This window comes from Lethenteron reissneri, chromosome 8 (genome assembly GCF_015708825.2).
Source record: "Lethenteron reissneri isolate LAM-NWPU_2019-01 chromosome 8, ASM1570882v1, whole genome shotgun sequence".
In the NCBI taxonomy this organism is placed as follows: Eukaryota; Metazoa; Chordata; class Hyperoartia; order Petromyzontiformes; family Petromyzontidae; genus Lethenteron; species Lethenteron reissneri.
The window spans coordinates 9,086,930-9,106,823 of record NC_083786.1 but is presented as its reverse complement, the minus strand read 5'-3'; the positions used below and the strand labels follow the sequence as shown (position 1 = coordinate 9,106,823).

The 19,894-nt window shown below is 46.2% G+C and overlaps 2 protein-coding genes across 3 annotated transcripts; one reads left to right on the top strand and one right to left on the bottom strand.

Moving 5' to 3' along the window:
• Nucleotides 1-92: 92 nt before the first annotated feature.
• On the bottom strand, nucleotides 93-7,480 carry POLR2I (RNA polymerase II subunit I). The gene is made up of 6 exons (XM_061582037.1): nucleotides 7,295-7,480; nucleotides 4,887-4,941; nucleotides 3,316-3,389; nucleotides 2,766-2,840; nucleotides 1,866-1,917; nucleotides 93-310 (listed from the first exon to the last, which is right to left on the bottom strand). Exons 1-6 carry the CDS (start codon nucleotides 7,357-7,359, stop codon nucleotides 248-250), a joined length of 384 nt encoding a protein of 127 aa, XP_061438021.1. The 5' UTR covers nucleotides 7,360-7,480; the 3' UTR covers nucleotides 93-247.
• Nucleotides 7,481-8,026: 546 nt separating this feature from the next.
• Nucleotides 8,027-19,157, top strand: ZC3H8 (zinc finger CCCH-type containing 8). 2 transcript variants are annotated; one of them, XM_061581069.1, is made up of 13 exons: nucleotides 8,027-8,140; nucleotides 9,678-9,780; nucleotides 11,135-11,315; nucleotides 11,913-12,198; nucleotides 12,318-12,448; nucleotides 12,633-12,743; nucleotides 13,173-13,488; nucleotides 14,470-14,615; nucleotides 15,487-15,618; nucleotides 15,982-16,093; nucleotides 16,828-16,937; nucleotides 17,567-17,634; nucleotides 18,314-19,157. In XM_061581069.1, exons 2-13 carry the CDS (start codon nucleotides 9,692-9,694, stop codon nucleotides 19,140-19,142), a joined length of 2,511 nt encoding a protein of 836 aa, XP_061437053.1. In that variant the 5' UTR covers nucleotides 8,027-8,140; nucleotides 9,678-9,691; the 3' UTR covers nucleotides 19,143-19,157. The 2 variants fall into 2 exon arrangements, with proteins under 2 accessions (XP_061437053.1, XP_061437059.1); XM_061581075.1 differs by lacking the exon at nucleotides 12,633-12,743.
• The last annotated feature ends 737 nt before the right edge of the window (nucleotides 19,158-19,894 follow it).

Here is a 19,894-nt window from a genome sequence, read left to right as displayed (position 1 = left end):
ACAAAATAGCGAGCACAAAAATGTAAGAAATATCCCGACACGAATAATACAAATGTCATGAGTATGAACACACACAGACAGAAAGTTACTTAAAAACATTTATTTTAGTAACACAAGACTACAGATAATGTACATCACGGACAACATTCGTGTTTAAGATGCTAGGTTTTTCTGCATTCGTGGCAAAGGCCAGAGGCCCGGGCATCTCGGCCATCTGGCGAACAGCCCGACAGCAAGCTCGCTCTCGTTACTCGGTCCAGCGGTGTCCGCAGTGTGGTGCAGTGCACACGTAGTACAGCCTCATGGCGTCCTGAGTGACAAGAGATCATAGATGGCACGTGTCGAAAGGCAACAAAGACAAACCAATTACAAGACGTTCTGTAAATGGTGAGGCATTAGGCAGAAACAAGAGTACTAATAATATGACTACTACTATTACACTGTGCTTACTTTGGGGTTTTTTTCTGTGCAGAAACATCGCTCGGTGAAAAGTTACGCGTTAAACTGGAATGCCGTGCGTAATTCAGTATGCATCCTTTTCTGGAGCGCTGGTTGTGCCCGATGGCAGAGATGGAAACATGTCTCACGTTTCATATGCCTACATTCTATTGTGGCACACTTTACACCATGGCAACTGCTGTTACATAGGACATTACGCCACAGGCTGTCGCCTCAAGGTCCAATTTGCTAGATGTTCCATCCACCCAAGTGTTGCTAAACAGGCACTCAAACGTTAACGGAACATTGCACTGCCAAATCGCCGGGTTACATGTTTTTTTTTTAAGATGAAAAAACACTGCATTGTAAGCTAAAATATTAACGCGATTTAGACAAATGAAAACAAGTTTGGTGAGGCTCTCTCTATTTATATAACCATAAACATGCCCTCTGCAGCTCGCTTTTAATAGCCTAAGTAAGCACGTGGTGTGGGATTGCAGTATTTGGGTGTGCAGATAAGGTATGCGTTTGAGTGAGGCTGGAGGTAAAACAAACAACTTGGGACTTATTTTCCTCTGAAATTAATTAGTTAACTCATCCGTTGTACAGCTCTTCGCTGTGCTTTCTGACTGTACAAAGAGGTAAAAGCCAAAAACACATTTAAGAGTTTACATCTCAATTATCAGGAGTCAGATTATTCGGGATGCAGATTAAATCATGCTTGCAAAACAATATTTTTTTTAAATTTTGGATTGCATGCTCATTGGTACCTTTAACACGCCGATTCTATTATCGGCTGCTCTTTAAAGAAATAAAAAAACTACACAATTGTATGTCTTGACTCCCATTCAACAGGGGTAAACAACACGTTTGTATAGTCGAATTTACATACGTTTTGTATTACCTGTGTTTTCATTCTATCTGGGCCATCCCTCCCCCACCAATCACCCCAGATAATCATGCTTCCTGTACACGTTTTAACAAGCTGGCTAACAAATCCATTCAGGGAGCCTCCTGTTTATGAGGAAATTTGACCTCGGGAAGAAATGTGTGCGCACAGGAAATATTAACACGTGAGGTGCACATTGGTTATAGGCAAGTGTGTACATTCTGATGCATGCTAATCATGCTGGTATTCAGAACATAACTTTTCTTCATGCAATGCAATTTTACTCGTAATTTTTTGCAATTAAAATAAAAAACTTTACAGATTTGTCCTTTGGTATTGGTAAGCTGTGCGGTTAACGTCGTTGGGATCGGTTTATGAGTTTTGTCCTCATATGGACAGACATACAAGTATGTTCTGGGCCACAAGAAATGGTGGCTTACTGAGGCCCTCATCCAGCAGTGGATTGACTTTGGCTGATGATAATGTTTTTGGGCACAGCAATGAGTAACCTTGTGGACTAATACAAGTATTGGCTCACCTCCGCCCTTGCGCTGTGCGACTGGAAAAACACGGCTTCTTTGTGGCCACATCTGTGGGGGCAGAATTAAACAAACAGCGTCTCCAGGTACCACGTCAACGACAGTTAACAAAGTCATTGCCAATTCCAATTTTGTTTTTATTTCACGTCATTCTAGTCACCTATTTTTTGTGGATAAACATAAATACTGACTTCATATGTTGTCAAATAAACACAATTAGGATGCCACCCATCCAATCATGGTTATAATCAGGACTCTGCTCTAAAGATAATGCCCTTATCACAGTACATGTCACCAGTAGTGACTTTGAAAGTGACACAAATCCAGGAAGTTACTAAACTTATTTTCATTCGAATAAGCTGAGGGGTGGGGTGCACTGATAACGCAGTGGTACTCTGAACTGCTCGAGTTACATTCCTGGCCACGGCTAACACACCAGTGGCGAGTGATAGTAGAATCGTTCCCCACTTAGGCAACCAGAGCCGGCCAGCGTTAAGTATGGTTAAATAACTCTCACAATCCACAAGGTGTGAAAGTTATTTCTTCTACGTCTCAAAAGAACTCAGTGGATGAATAACACTTTGGAACACGATTTTTGTTCCTGGGTAGTAAGTGTTATTTTCTAATTGCTTATGCCTCACAAGTATATAAAATGGCTATTACCCACAAACTTTGCTTCTGTGACCAGGACTTTACGCGAAGGAATGACACAAATGCACACGTTTTCTCACTGAAAAATAGATACATTTCAAAATATCACTGTCCTGGTCACAAAAGCAAAGTTTGTGGGTAATAATAGCCATTTTCTGTACTTTTGAGGCATAAGCAATTAGGAAATAACACTTACTACCCAGAAGAAAAAAAACATTTTGTTACACAGTGTATTTTATGCTGCTCACTTTGGACATGGGTGGTCTTCTGTACGGGGCAGTGTAGGATCCTGGGCCACGTCGGCAATGATCTGAGTCAGCTCGCTGGCAAACGAGAGAGGGGCGGAGGGCATCGAAGACAAAAAACATCGACACAAGTCTCAAGCGCTCTTTAATGTAACGACCATAAATGGTGAAAGACAGTTCAGGATGGTGTGGGATTGTGACAGTCTTGGATTCAAGGTTGGGACACGCAAGGCTCAGGAAGGGAGCCTTTAGGCCAAGTTCAAGTGTCAAGGTCAGTCAAAGCTGAAAGCCCGGCATTTAATTTTTGCCCAACATTTGACTTACAATAAAAATTAGCAATAATTAACTATTTAGAAACTTTATGAAAATTACCGCGATGAAGAATTACGCATTACAAGTTCTCTGACTGAGGGCGCCTCTGGTCACACGCCCGTGGCCAAGGTCAAGGAGAGATTGTCCTTGAGGCTGAGGACTGGTCTCGAAGCCACCTCTATGTTGGATCATCTTTCCAAGTTATCCTGACCCCATGTTGCAGACAGGAAGACAGACTCACTCGACTTCGTGGGTGATCTTGTTGACGTAGATGCAGCTGTTGTCAGCTTCCTGCTGGTAGTCACAGTTCCTGCACTGAGCACAAACAAAAAGAGACCTCCACTCACAACCACACCGCTTACAAACACAAACATCGTGTCAGCTGAACAACTGTAATCAGTGGCGTCACTTCTTTTGTCAAACACCGCTGATGTGAATTGAGAGGGTGTCCTGGAAAAAGCTGATAACCAAAAATATATATTTTCAGTTTTGATTAACTGCCAGGGCTAACATCAGTGGTTAGCGATATGTGAACAAGTCTTGAGCCACCCATCGCCAATCCGTATATTTACTAATTCGTGTGAAGCAAGTTATAAAACCCCCATGACCAACACAGCGGGAGGAGATCTTCATCCAGAAATATAATGACAATGGGCCACATAATTACTTTCTCAATTGACAGCAGTCCTGAGTGTATTACCACTGCATACAAAATTACATATTATCTGAAAATGTCTGTAGCATTTAGTGTCAACAATATCAAAGCACAATTCTACGACATGATTCTATTAACTGCATGTCCTAAACCTAACAATATAACCTGTGGTTGGAATTTTTAAAGTGTCAAACAGTCCAGGTAAAAGTCTTTCTGACAGAAATCAGTGTTTTGCTATAAAGCCACCAAATTTGTGGGCTGGGGGGCAGGTGGACACGTGGTGAGCTGGCAGCCCCCTCCTCCGATTCAGCCCTGCCCACTTTTACTGAGCCCACTCAAACACTCGCCCGTTCCAGCAGTGGCCACGCTTTTCTTTTCTGAGCTTGGCCCTGCCGACTGCTGCTCATAGGCCCCCACCCAAAGATAGGCCCATTTGTTTGCCTATGTCGTGAGTCGAACACGATTGCAAGCATTTTTTTTTTACCGTGACCAAATGTTCTTGGTTCTTTCGGTAAAGTCACGTAGAAGGGAAATAATAAAATAATAAAATAAATGTCTTTTCGACAGACCTGTTCTTCACCTGAGGACGGCTGCTTGCGTTGTGGCCGAAACGTCGTGATAATTATTTTATTATGTTTTATTTGTATTATTTCCCTTCTACGTGACTTTACCGAAAGAACCAGGAAGATGAATCCCTGCAGTCACGAAAGCTTTCAATCGAAACGTGACCAAATGCTTTCGGGCTCCAGGAGAGCCTCTGTGAAACCACTTGTGCTGTCCCAGCCCAAACCATAACACTTAGTGGCTTTACTTTTTTTGATACCAGGAGAAATGCGTTTGTTTCAGTCTTAAAATAAGCAGCACTTGCAGAGCAATATCTAATTCTTAGGTTTTTTCGGTAAAGTCACGTAGGTAAAAAAATTACATTAATAAAAGTAAAATAAAAATAAAATAAAAATCACGACGTTTTGGAGGCAACACAAGCTTCCGTCTTCAGGTGGAACCGTTCCACCTGCCTCCGAAACGTCATGATTTTTATTTTATTTTACTTTTATTAACTTAAATTTTTTACCTACGTGACTCTACCGAAAAAAACCTAAGAATATGAATCCTTGCAGTCACGAAAGCTTCAAATCTAGAAGCAATATCTAACTTACAGAGTAGAGGAGAATCCTGTTCTCCTTATCCTCCTTCGGGTAAAGCATGTTGTTGCTGAAACGGAATAAGACACGTTGTTCCCATGTTATTACTGCGGCACCTGTAAACACCTCCTGCATGAGTTGACATGGTTAATTGTAGAGTATTATAAGAAGAGAACATGCTTTGTTGTATCAACAACATGTGAGTAAATACTATGTAAGTAAACCTGCCCATTGGATTTCTAAACCAGTTTCAACATTTTGGGTCTCAAAAGCAGTCAGGCTTGCTAAATAAATGCTGGTGGGTTGAAATGTTATTGTAAAAAGCACGAAAACTGACAGGCTGATGTACCAAAATAAATACTGCTTCTACTCGTGTGGAGCCAGAATGGAGTTCTGTTAATATATTAAACACATTACGCTCAACGGTTGAGCCTAATGAGTTTGTTATTTAAACCAGCGTTTAACCAAACCCTAAAACCTATCCAATAATGCCTCAGTGAGTCTTAAGACTTTATTAACGAGGGTTCCTACATTGGCACGTTTGATAGATTCCTTGTGAAGAGTTGTTAACAGCTATGATCAACCCACTGTTGGATGAAGGCCTCACCAACAATGACAACCTATTTGCTTCAGTGATTGTTGCAATACGCCACAATTCATAAGCGTTCATTCCATTTGCTCCATAGCACGTCAGTGGACATGTCCATACCTGTCAAACCCTGATCAGTGCCTACATTATTGCCATACCAAGTCAGCTGTCACTCCGTTCCAATATACATCTCAAAAGTTCATCCTACAAAGTCCCATCACAAGGAAGAAACACAAACAAATTAAAAAAATGTGCCCGTATTGAAACGGCTGTACTCCGTATGGACATGTAAACTCAATGTCCCTGTACAAGAATAGGGGGTAAACCGCATGGATTGACTGTTTTGCATCTCTCCCCTCTTGTGAGACCATTCCATAACTCGTCTAGTCCATGAGCTCCCGTCTAGAGGACATCATCACATCACACCACCACCAATCACGAAGACGCAGCCAAGAAATGGGCTCACGTGCATGTGAGCCAAGTAAACTGTGGCAGATGACGACCGCGAGAGATGGTAAACGGCTTCATAGAGCAGTGGATATATCATGACGATGAATGTATTACTGAATCTGATGTTGATACATAGCTGTCAAAACCATACGGTTTTCCCCGTGTTATTGTACGGGGAAATTGAGTTTTGAGGTCCATATTGGGTACAGCCGTTTCAGTACGGGCAAAAAAACCCCATAATTTGTGTATTTTTAAATCCTTTATATTAAGTTCACTTGCTTGCTTGCGTGCGTGCTTGCTTATGACCGTGCAAATCTTTCGGTCGTTTTTTAACCCACTTCCCGTGATCCAATCGAGCTGACATTTTGCACACAGACTCGTTGTGCGTGACAATAAAATTTCGTGACAATTTTTTTCCAAAATTTTACACTGTTTAGGGAAAATAAATAAATATTTAATTACCAATTGCTTAATGGTGGCAGACAATCATCTGACTCATAGGTGGCAGCCACCTCAAGCCAGAGGACGAGAGGACTCTTGCCGCCACGCATATAAAGGATTTAGAGTGAAAAACTTTGTTTTTACGGGTTAATTTTTCTCCCTTGTAGATTGATCTTTGTATGATGAACGTTTAGATTTATTTAAGGACACGGGGTGGCCAATGAGGTCTGAATTGGTCTGTAATAAGCTGATGGGCACTGATAAGGGATTGACAGGTATGGGATCGTCAGATGGTAAATGGCTTATAGGAGGCTTTCATAGAGCTGTGGATAGATCATGACGATGGCTGTAGTATAAATGTGATGTTGACAGGGCACGGAAACACATTACCAACTTCCTTGTACCGAATGAAATAGTAATACATTAGTTAGAATTGCTACTACCGATAGGAACGGTTACTCCGTCTACTAGAATGTATACTGCTGATTGTAATCGTAGAATGTTCTAGAAAGTGTTCCGTTATAGCTTCTCAAACATTTATTCAGCGATGCGTTTTTTTACCTGTTGCTTATGAAACTAGTCTCCAATTAACCCTCGCCAGGCTGAATAAAGGGGAAATCGCCTGGTCACGGTCAATTGGATATTGTCCTTCATGCAACAAAGAATTTGTGCAGTGCCAATCTCCTGTTAACAACCACTCAACGATGGAAACTCCACGTTAATATGACGGAGTGGAGTATATCCACAGCACCACCAACACTGCTGACTTCCCACAAAGTGGTATAGTATGTTTTATTCGCCACGGGAAGTGACATTAACTGACCAAAGAAAATCAACTCAACACATTCGGCAATAGCTGTGTTGGTGGCCGATACAAAGGAAACCACACAGTAGGCTACGTTTAAAGCAATGGCTCTTCACAGCACAACATATACATACTCACCACTCCTGACAAAACTTAATTCCGACAAAGCCGGGTCCTTCGCTGACTGCTTCGCCAAACTCCATGTTTCGATTGGCAACAGTTACAACAACAATATAAATAATTATGAACAATAATAATGACAACAAGGCCGCGTTAACGAGAGTACGACCGTGCAGATGCTGTCAAACACGTGCGTCACCGCGCACTGACTGACCCCGGAAGTGACGTTGCGTGCACTAATGTAACAACATTTTTTGTTTTTTACAGAAGTAATTAATTTTAACGAAGATACGAGTACAGTGTTTGCCGCAGTGAAATAGATGTAGCAACAACAAATATGGATGTAAAGAGCGTGTGTGTGTACTCTTAGGATTTTTCGGTAAAGTGACGTAGGTAAAATAATAATAAAATAAAATAATAATAAATGAAAATAGCGAAATTTTATTTCATTTAGTAATTTTCATTTATTATTATTTTATTTTATTGTTATTATTTTTTTACCTACGTGACTTTACCGAAAAAAACCTAAGAGTACACACACGCTATTTACATCCATATTTGTTGTTGTTACATCTATTTAATTTAGTTATATTCATTTATTATTATTTTACTTTATTATTATAATTTTAATTATTTTATACCTACGTGACTTTACCGAAAAAAAAATGATATTAATCCTTGCAGTCACGAAAGCTTCAAATCTAGCGTGTGTGTGTTTATCTCCAAATTCATTTCCGCTTCCTGGGGTCACTCTCGCGCCCACGTGGTTCGCACGTGGGGTCACTAACCACGTGCTTAACGGCGGCGTCGGCTGCTGCTGGTGGTGGTGGTGTGAGTCGTCAACGTGAATTACAATCAGCGTTGGTAAATAAATGACAACACATCGCAAACATGCGGTCAAGACGTACGGTTTACCCCGTGTTATTGTACGGGGAAATTTAGTTTTCAGGTCCATATGGAGTACAGCCGTTTCAATGCGAGCACAAACATGTTTTTGTCTATTTGTTTGTGTTTCTCCCTTGTGATGGTACTTTGTAAGATGAACGTTGATATTTCTAAGGGCACGTGGTGACCAATAAGGTCTGAATTGGTCTGTAATAAGCTAGGCAGCGCTGATAAGGGGTTAACAGGCATGTATGCATCCACATATCGAGCAAGCAGCATCAGCATGCAAGATTACAAACAGCACAAGTAACATCATTGACACAGACGATCAAAATTAATAGATAAAACCGCTTTTGTTGAGTAACATAAATGTGTGTCTATTCGTCTGTGTGTCTCCTCTTGTGATGGCACTTTGTAGTATAAACGTTGATATTTACAACAACAAACGAGCGGCACTTTGACCAACAATCGTGATGTGAAATCTTGCAGGCGATCGATTAAGGCTGCTTGAAAGCGGGTTAGTTATAAAGGAGCCCAGGTAAAGTTGGCTGTGTCTTGGGGGCGATGGTGGTGCACAACGCGGGCGTTGAATGTGCTGCTTGGGGGACACGTGGCTGGCGGCGTGGGCTCAAACGCTGCCCATCGTGGTGAGGTATGGTCAAATATACTCTTAGGTTTTTTCGTAAAGTCACGCAGGTAAAAATAAATAAAAATTATATTTCTAAGATTCCAAGAACACAGGATGAGATGTTACTATCCTTTGTGCAAGCACTTCCGAGAGTTCATGAACAGTGAAAAGTGCTTGCACAAAGGATAGTAACATCTCATCCTGTTCTTGGTTCTTTCGGTAAAGTCACGTAGAAGGGAAGTAATAAAATAATAAAAATAAAACATAATAAAACAATTCTCAGGACGTTTCGGCCACAAGGCCTGAGGACGGCTGCTTGCGTTGTGGCCGAAACGTCGTGAGAATTGTTTTATTATGTTTTATTTTTATTATTTTATTACTTCCCTTCTACGTGACTTTACCGAAAGAACCAAGAAGATGAATCCCTGCAGTCACGTAAGCTTTAAATCGAAATCTCATCCTGTGTTCTTGGAATCTTAGAAATATAATATTACAAATAAAAATAATAGTTCTATTATTTTTATTACTTATTTTTATTTTTTACCTACGTGACTTTACCGAAAAAAACCTAAGAGTATGAATCCTTGCAGTCACGAAAGCTTCAAATCTAGAATTAGGGGGACTCCCTCATCCCGCAGTGTACTGACATAACAGACTTGTCCGTGCGTCATTATTAATACGATCACTTACAAAATTTCGCTCAGCTTTGCCTAAATTTCGGAGCTGCGCTCACCGCATACAAACTACCGCAACAACCGTGCTAATCGTCTCGACGTACGGTGCGAAAGAAGTTCAGCACACACACTCGTTCATTCTCCATCGTCTTGCATCTCTTCACTCTTGTGCTGTGTCCGTTTACCCCCCTCCCCACCTCCTCTCTCGACCCAGGTTCCCGCTGCCCCATGTCCCTGGAGAGCCTCTTCGCCTCCCCGCCTGCACCCCTCAACAGCGGCAGCGACCCCCCCTCGCTCAGCCCGGCGTCTGTGGCCGGGTAAATGTCGGGGGGGGGGGGGGGAGAATGGGGGGTCAACATTGTGGGCAGCAGAGGGCAGTGAAGCAACATTGACCAGCAGTCACGAAAGCTCCAAATTCAGATTGGCCAGCGTGGTCGTCCGATTAACCCCCACTGCTCATCTTCTTGGTTCTTTCGGTAAAGTCACGTAGAAGGGAAGTAATAAAAAAAAACATGATAAAATATTATTATAATATTTTATTAATAAAACATAATAAAATATTATATTATTTTATTATGTTTTATTTTTATTATTTTATTACTTCCCTTCTACGTGACTTTACCGAAAGAACCAAGAAGATGAATCCCTGCAGTCACAAAAGCTTTAAATCGAAACCCCCACAGCGTCGGCGGGCCCCTTCGTCTAGTAGTGGGTGAACAACAGGGCAGTACGAGGAGAAAGAGGGTCGTGGAGAGATGAAGGTCAGATGGGAAGCGACCAGATGAGTCGAGAAGAGATGAGGATCGGTGATGGGGGGGGGGGCTAGGAGGAACGAGGTGATACGAGTAATAGCTCGGGGTAGACGATGACTAATCTAAAGGGGCGAAAAATGACCATGAGAGGTACAAGCGGTGACGAGGGGAGGACCAGAGGAGGTAAGGAAGAACGAGGAGGAGCGACTAGATTAGAAACACCGCTGTTAAGGAGTACGCACGCGTACATTGCTGATCTTGTTCTTTCGTGTGGCTGCTGATGTAGACGCAGAGCGACAACTAATTTCACGTTCAAGTGGTCAAGCCAGATAACCGCATCGGGAGTAGCGGCGTGTATCGCTGTGTTGTCTCCGTTGTATTTGTGGAACGGGACATTGCGTCGTTATTTGAACCTTATGGCGGTACCCCGGGCTACCATAATACCCCGGCTCACGCACAATGTCCGTGATGCAGTCACTTTTAGTCTGTTGATGGTCGGCGATGCGGCAATCGACTCATCTCGACGAGCTGTACACGATGCACTGTTCAAAGTTGCATTTTTCGACAACGGATTTTGTTATGCTGATGTTTGGCGTTTCTGCATCGCGGAGTGGCACTGTCTTCTTGGTTCTTTCGGTAAAGTCACGTGACTTTACCGAAAGAACCAAGAAGGAGTGGCACTGATTTCGGATTGATTGGTACCCCAGTCGTGGAGTTAAGTAGACCCCTGGAAAAAATAGTCTCCCAGAAATAAAATATTTAATTGCCTCGGCCCATTTTGTATTATGTGGTACCCCGAGGTACCGCCATAAGGATCATTTGTTGTGTGGTCTGTTCTAGATGACCACAATAGAAGACACTGACTGACGCGATTGTTGTAACCGCCTCCGCTGCCTGCCATCCTGGTTGTGTCTGTCAGTGGACCGCTCACGGTGATTAGCGATGTCGGTCGTTCAACTGAGGAGGTGGATGAAGGGGAGGGCGCACTCCGGAGACCCCACGCTGACCTCGCCACCGCAAGGAGCGGCACGGGGAAGCGAAAGAGAATGAAGGAGGCGGCAGCAGCTGCTGTGGTGGTGCACGCCAAGCAACAGCGAACGGTACAGCAGCAGCGGCCGGTCAGCGAAGAGAGGGTGACGTCTCATCACTTCAGCCACAACAACGATTTATATTTATTTAGCATATGTAATTGCATCTCTGGATGCTCTACAAATTGGGTTGGGTGGTTGGTATAGGTTAGATCACTCAGGTTTGTTGACTTCTGGGTGTACCACGTGTATGATCTTTGCCTGGCCACCAATGACTGCACAAAAACGCAAATATTTTATTTCCACAATTTTTCTTATTTCCCCTCTAATCATATCTATTTTTTTCTGTCTAGATTTGTTTTTTTTGTGCCAACGGGGTGGTAATTGTGGTCCATACATTTTCGTGTCATGTGCGCCATCTACGGGGTTTGCAGTCATTTCAAAAGTTTTTTATTCCAAAAGCCTGTCTTCTTTTCTCGCTTTCAGCCATCAGAGTCCGTGCTTGACATCCATACAAAAACACTGATGTCACCATTACCTGTTGGAAATTCCGTCTTTGTTGATAGGTGGATTCTAGTCATTTTCATTACGATGTCAATATCTGCAGGGATTTGCTTTTGCTCTTTTTATCCTTGATGCTTACAAAAAGTAATTGTAATTCTGCTCCAGGTCGAGTCAAACGTTTCCACGAGCCCACGGACGGACGCGCGCTTGGCCCAGCCTTTCGACCTCGTCTCTGCGAGTGGCTTCGGGGTGTTCGAGGTCCCTCTCACTCACATGGTGGGCGACGTGGCCACGGAAGAGCCGCGCCAGCTGGCAGACAGGCACGAGGAGGAGAATAATGACGAGGGTGGTGTCCAGGCTGAGTTCCTAGGAGGGCTGGATCGCAACCGGGAGGCGAAACTCACAGCAGCAGCAGCGATGCTGACTTGTGCCGTCACAAAGGCAGACAAAGGTGATGCCCAAGGACAGCTTTCGGTCTCACTCGCCACTGATATCAGCCATGTTGTTTCTTGAGGTTGTAGTTTGCCGTCTGGTTGGTCAATGACCGACAGAACTTCCCCTTTGATGCAGGGATGACGCGGCGCACCGAGCCGGTGTGCACTCTTCCCCAAGGAGCGAAGAGAGAGGGGAAAGGTCGAGGAGCTATTGGGCGGCTGCTCACTCTCGCCAGTAACGGCGTTGACCCGACAGACCGTCTGGAGGTGTGTACGGTTTTCCCCTAGAATCTTACAAAAATTATTTCATAGTACTTGCAGTTGATATTATACTGTATTTGTTACGGATATAAGCAAATCTGCATAATATAGTGAGCGTCCATTAAAATTTTATGGAATTTCCTGAAATGCGAAATAATTTGAGGTCGTGATGTTTGCGACGCTGTTGCAGAAAGGCGAGCTGCCAGTGAATCGGATGTCGATTCCAGGCGGGGGGAAGAAGGAGGAGGGAGAGGTGGAGTTGATTGAGACAGATTCCTCACCTCTCAATCTCGGCTCACAGGTGATTCTGCTTAGGCGCGTGACCACAGCGCACGCAGAAAATCCGCTGCGTTTACAGAGATTAAAGAAATCTCTTTCTGCAGCTGGCTCGGAGATCGAATCACTGTTCATAACCTGGGTTCGAATCTGGGCTTCACTCACCAGTGATAAAAACAAATACACATCATTACCTTTATTATTATCAGCATAACTGTTACGCATAGGATATGCACAATTAGTCAAAGTCTAGTTTCCAGGAGAGTCCTGGGTGATTACACAAATACATTGGTTTGTGCTCTCCTTTAACTGCCATTCCATGATTATTTTCGACCTCTGGCTATCATCCCTTCTTGCCAAGCCCGCTGACTTTTCTTAATCGTAAATATGATGTCTCTAACTTTCCTATGTTCTCAGATCCATGTCTTCTCCTTCCTGTCTCCGTGCTCTTCAGGGAAAAGTGAACGCTGTTAAGGATCAGCGGAAGGAGGAGGAGGCTCAAGTCTGCGTGCCGCATGCCGCGAGCGGTTTCGGGGTCTTTGAGCTCCCTCTCACTGTCATGGTGGGCGACATCTATGAAGGAAAATCCCACAGACTCTTCGATGGTGGAGGAGAAGGAAGAGGCAAACACGCAGATGAAAACAACAGCGACATCAACAACGATTATGATGGCGGCGGCGGCGGCGGTGGTGGTGATGATGACGACTTCATGCAAGAGCTGTCTCGATACCAGGCAGCGAAATCTGCGGCAGCACAAGCAGTAGCAACAGGTGAGATGCACGTGCCCAAACGTGGACAGCTTCCGCCCCTTAAGGCCATGATACGAGAGGGCAAGGCCCTTCAGATGGCTGCCTGCGGGCCAGATATGGCCAGCGAAGGCTCTTGGAGTGGCCCGTTCAGAGATTTGGCTCGCTGAGACGTAATAAGATGCAGGTTGTTGAGATTAATGAGAGATAAAAAAGAGATAGAGATGGGGACAGCTTTTAGAGAAGAGAGAGACGAGTGAGCTGAGAGATAAATAAGAGTGAGATGAAACACTTGGAGAAAAGAGGGTATAGGTTAGTGGTCACGTACTGGTGTTATGACAAGATGATGCCATGTATCATAACGTCTGTACAGGTGACACTTATGTTAAGACATCACATGACATAAGGTCACGTGGTCCGCCAGCACACGCTAGTTTTATTACGTGACCCGCTAGAAAATATAAGGTACCCTGCAAGAGGGCAATTTTATGGTAATCGTTACGAGCAACTAATTTTTCAGTGAATGACATCCGTCCAGTTAGAGAAAGTGTCCATTGCGATCCACCATCAACGTCACAGGGACCAGCGTGTTGGGAGCCCTCTTCCGATTTGAACTCACTTCGACTGACAACGACGACGTCTATTATAAAGGAGCCGCGTAAAACTAACTGGGAGAGCATCTTCTTGGTTCTTTCGGTAAAGTCACGTAGAAGGGAAATAATAAAATAATAAAAATAAAACATCAAATCATTCTCACGACGTTTCGGCCACAACGCAAGCAGCCGTCCTCAGGTGTCCTCAGGTGAGGAGGGCTGCTTGCGTTGTGGCCGAAACGTCGTGAGAATTATTCAATTATGTTTTATTTTAATTATTTTATTATTTCCCTTCTACGTGACTTTACCGAAAGAACCCAAGAAGATGAATCCCTGCAGTCACGAAAGCTTTAAATCGAAATTTAACTGGGAGAGCGTTGTCGTGAATTTGTCTGCGGTTCCTTTGACGCAGAGGCGTTGGGAAGGTGTCGAGCGTTTGCTGTCGCGACGGCGCCACGCGGGGCGCTCGCGGCGAGAGGAAGGGGCGTGGCTCGTGGGCGCGGTGGGGTCCGTGGCGGCGGGACTTTCGTCCGTCGCGGGGCGGCCGATCCGCAACACGTAAGATCTTTGCGCGGCCGCCCTCCCTTGCACGCATCGCTGAAGGACCAGGCACGAGCCGGAAGGTTGCCAGGCAGTGAGCCGACGCTAATTGCTCTGCAGTTCTCTACATATTGAGATGTTTTCAGCCAATTGGCGAGTGTGCACAAGATACGTGTGAGAGCAAACCGGAGCACCTAGAGAAAACCCATGCATGCGAGGGGGCAGCACTCTTATCCGATACATAAGGGACAGATGATATCACTCCACACTTTGCTGTACTGCATTCTGCTGGCAAGCCAGGGTATTGCATCTCGATGCCCACAGGAAGGGACGTCGCCAGAGGTCGCAAACGGGTTTTCATTCCTTACCCGTACCTGGCCGCACCAGGGTCGCAAATGGGTACCCGTACCCGGCCGGGATAAGTGACAAACGGTTACTCACCAGTGACTCAAGGCCTACCCGTACTCGGCCGCACCAGGGTCGCAAATGGGTACCCGTACCCGGCCGGGATAAGTGACAAACGGTTACTCACCAGTGACTCAAGGCCTACCCGTACTCGGCCGCACCAGGGTCGCAAATGGGTACCCGTACCCGGCCGGGATAAGTGACAAACGGTTACTCACCAGTGACTCAAGGCCTACCCGTACTCGGCCGCACCAGGGTCGCAAACGGTGGGTATCGGGTAGGGTACGGGAATCGGGTACCCGGTTGCGACCTCTGGACGTCGCGCAACATTTTGTCATTTGTGCGGCGATCCACTACTGCCTCCACAGTGCAGGATTACAGGCCATGTGCATAGCGACCACTGCTCAGCGGTCGGCGTTTAGCTCACCTCGCGTAAAGGATGTACATTTAATACCTCTTGTACACATTCCCCTTCCCCCACAAGGTCCATAGGCCCCTGCAAAATAATCCCGCCGAGAAGAAGCAGAAAAAAAAGAACAAAAACAAGAAAGCTTTGCCTCCGAAACCGAAACCGAAATACGCCTGCAAGTTTTACTTGGAAGGACGATGTACCAAGGTATGTCAAATATCCGTCTTTGGCTATTTTTCCCATCTTTATTTAAGCCGTCATCATCAGATATGAACTATCCATTGTTGAATGAAGGCTCCCTCCCCAAGCCGTCGCCATCCCTCAGTCTTGCGATACAATGAATCCAGCTTTCTGTGCGTCAGCTGACCTCGTGGCTCCATCTCCACGGCGGACGTCCTGTTGGGTTGCCGCGAGATAATATACAGCCGAGAGAAATGTAATTAAATGCAATTCATGGTTCTCTGATCTACAAGTATAGCGAGATATTCTTCCTCACATACGTGCCGGTTCTTCGTACCTCATTGGTGGCGACCCCAGTGAAGGAGGTGGTGCTGTGTGTGGTGTGTGCAGGGCGACGAGTGTACGTTCAGCCACGAGGGCATACCGGCCAACAAGAGGGAGATCTGCAAGTTCTACCTCAACAGCTTCTGCTCCAAAGGCTCCAGCTGCCTCTACATGCACAATATCCTTGTCGCTCAGTGGCGATCTCAGTGGCGATCTCAGTGGCTGAAGCGTCGCAGTCGCTGGCATTCCAGTAAGAGGCAGGAAATCGTACGACTAGCGATGCTTCGATGTGGTGTTACCCGCTTAAGTAATTCGGAAGTAGTTTTTTTAATTTGGACTGTGACGCTAGCGCACTTGGCTTACTCTCTGAACGTGAGAGGGTCTCTGTATAAACCTCTGCTGTGAAGCCATCGAGGACGTATTAAAGACGAATGCAAAAAGTTAACCAGGGTGGCTGTTCGGTTTGAACCACGAACCTCTGCATTGAGCGATGAATGCGCTACCTCTCGACCATGATAGGGAAGTGCTGACGTATCGAGGGTGTATGCAAATGACACGTTAACGTTTCATTCAGGCTAATGGAGCAAAAACTTCACAAAGGAGGCGGGCGTGGGGGGGGGGAAATGAGATGATAAAAACGAGACTGAGAAGAATTGATTCTTAAAAACGAATTGCGACCCCGAATCGTGGCGAATCACTACGGGGCGACCGATTAAGTGACCCGTGGGCGTTAGCCACTCCGAAGCGGATGTGCGCAGTGTTAACCAGGGCGGCCGCTCGACTCGAACCACACTCTGTACACAAGCGGCGGACGCGCGACCGCTGGGATGCGCCCGCCGCTGGGTCATATGCCACCGGTCCCCCACGAACCGTGAACCCGCGGCTGCTCCTTGACTTGGCGTGAGGCCCAACGCGACTTCCCTTGCAAGTTCTACCACACGGGCACGACGTGCTACGCCGGGGACCGATGCCGCTTCTCGCACGCGGCCCTCACCGATGAGACCAAGGAGCTCCTGCTGAAGGTGGGCACCAGTGGCATTTGCTATCGGGAGCGCAGGCGGTGCAGCTGCACCCCACAGGCCAGAGGGGCCCAGGGAACCAGGTGCCGGGTTATGAAGAGGGGGTAAGAAATTGGACAGGGGCCCCATTTCATTGCTTGCACCACGACCCTTGCCAACAACCCCTGTCCGCTATATTCGCGACGGTAAAACTGCATTGATTCTTGAATCAACTATGTGACCCCGAGTAATGACGATTGATTCGCTGTGGGCTAATCGTTCAGTAATACTGGTAGGAACCTCCTGGTTACACCAGCCCACAGGGGATTATTTTGTCCGTCTGTCGTGCAGGGAGGGGCTGGGTGGGGAGGGGCTGGGTGGGGAGGGGAGGGTGGGGAGGGGCTGGGTGGGGAGGGTGGGGCTGGGTGGGGGGTGGGAGGGGAGGGGCTGGTCACCCCGTGGTGCCCTTATAAAACTCAACGTTTAACCTACTCACGCCAGCTTGTGCCCGCCCTCATAGTCGGGCATATTTGCGGAATACACCACGCCGCCGTTGATCCTGGCCATTGACCGAGCAACCCAACGTTCCTACCAGCTCCGCAGGAATGTGTTCATCGCATGCTTATGTCTTTGTTTCAATGTGTGATGAACAGTGTCTGAATGGACCCAAGGAGGCCAAAGAGAAGGAAGAGAAAGAAGAGAAGGAAGAGGCTCCTGACAGGTCAGCCCCAGTTTACAATCATTGATAGCTCGGTTTTAGTCATAGGTACTCACCCAGGATCTCGGCAGTGCCAGCTCAGCACTCTTAACCTCTGAGCCACCTCGCCACCTTTTGCCCAAACGTTTGGTTGTGCCGCGTGATGTTAGGCACAGTGTTGTTTGGCATTTCGCCCCGCGATTTGAAGCCCGCAAACATTTGGGGGGCGAAACATTTGGCCATGAACACGAAAACACGTCGGAGAGCTATTGAGCACCACGGCGACAACGTGCTCGGTGTAAAGTATAAGCTCTGTCTGACGGTATACAAGTGCCGAGATGGTATGACACCCCGTTATTTGTCGGATTTGTGCACGACTGTCGCCCGTGATCGGAAATGACAACACCTCGTGATCTCTTCGTTGTTGCTACACGAACCCCGCCGAGAGACGCGTGGCGACTCCGCGCCTTTCAGAAGGCGCGGGGGGGGGGGGCCCTCCTGTCGCGTGGAATTCTCTACCCAACGAACTCAAGAACAAAAACTTTGAGAGACCTTAAAATGAATTTAATGCATACAGCTGACGAGACAGCAGTGCGCATGTGAGATGCTTTGAGCATGATTTTCAGTCTTTTAAATCGCTATTTTACATTACATTTACAGTAAGCTGTGTCACACTCACACAAACTCTCCACGTCCCCTCCAGCCCAAAATTCTATTTCAGCCTTGCGGCTTCGAAGGCCACCGAGGGCGGCAGGGCGCTGGCGCACGGTGGCGACGGCGCAAGTCCTGGCGCCACCGGGCCACAAGCTTCCTCAGGGTTCACCGCTTTACAGCAACAGCAGCCGTCGTCATTGCAGACGGGAATGCCGGGCGCCTGTGAAAATCTCCTGTCGCCGGCAGCACTGGCTGTGCTCCAAGAGCAGCCCGTGGTCATCCCGCCCGAGCCGGTGCACAGCTCGGTCACGTGGGACCCCCGCTTGGTGAGATCCAGCCAGAATTTCTGCCCCGATCCGGATCTGTCCGTGCCAGATTTTGCTCACACGAACTGGGAACCTTCAGGCGGCAACGAGATGGCGAACGAGGCAGGATTTTCCGAGTCGATGGACGCGTTCTCCTCCGCCACTTCGGATCGGGAGAGGCCCTCCATCGTTGAGAGTTTGTTGGACCGCGGCGTCTCATCTTGTGGTCCTTTGGCACATCACGGGGCCGTCCACAACCTGCCCGTTCAGCCGGTGCTCGGTGCGCTGACGAAGACCAAGTACAGCGGGGTGTTCGGCGAACGTCCGCGCCAGATTAAAGCGCCCGCAGTAAAGCATCTGCAGCAGCAGCACGGATTGCTGCTGCAAATCAGTACAGCACAGACTGCTGCTGCTACTTGCACCGTCACAAACGCCACAACCACGGGCACCATCACCAACACCGCCACAACCACTGCAGGGTCACTGGAGGGAGGCTTTGGTGACGGTGGGCGCCAACAAAACCTGGTAGACATGTTTAAATCGTTTGACCCGACATCGTCACCCTTTTGTTAGCAGGAGCCAGATGTCGCAGCTGCTTTGCGTGCATAGTGTAACGATGTTGGTTTTTCTTTGCACTCTCCAAGCTCGTTTTAATCAAAGTTAAATATATCATTAACGTTTAATGTATTTGGTGATCTTGTAAGATGTACACGAGATGAATGTGAAATTAAAATGAAATACTTTAATTTAAAAAAATAGGTTGATTTGCGTTACATTCACATTCCGTACACATTCTGTTGAACAAGAAGCTGCTGCATTGCAAGGTCTTGGTCAGTCACGCCGGCGATCAAATTGACTACGCGTATAACTTTGGGTTCGCTCATTCACTTTTTGCAAGTATTGCACTGTATGAACAGTTTTGATTCGGGTAATAGTTAATATCACAACATTTTGTCTCGCCCACAGCAAGATATACGACAATCGCTGGTTGGCAGACGACGATTTACCGACGGCGGTCAGGTGAATAGAATGAGCCACGAGCAGTCGACGTATTTTATGCTGCAGCCAGTGGTATTTGTGACGAGTTTATTTTTGTTATAAAAAGGTATAATATTCAATCTGTAATATGCATACTTAGGCATCTACAGATTCATTAAAATCGATTGTTAAATCGCAGTAATGCATCAAATCGTAATTGTACTTGTGTAAATAGTAGGCTAATGGAAAGAATAATAATACCTGTACAAGTGAAATGGGTGGGGACTAATTGAAAATCAAAACCAAATTTACATTTTATAAACTTGGACAGCTGACTTGCTGGGGTG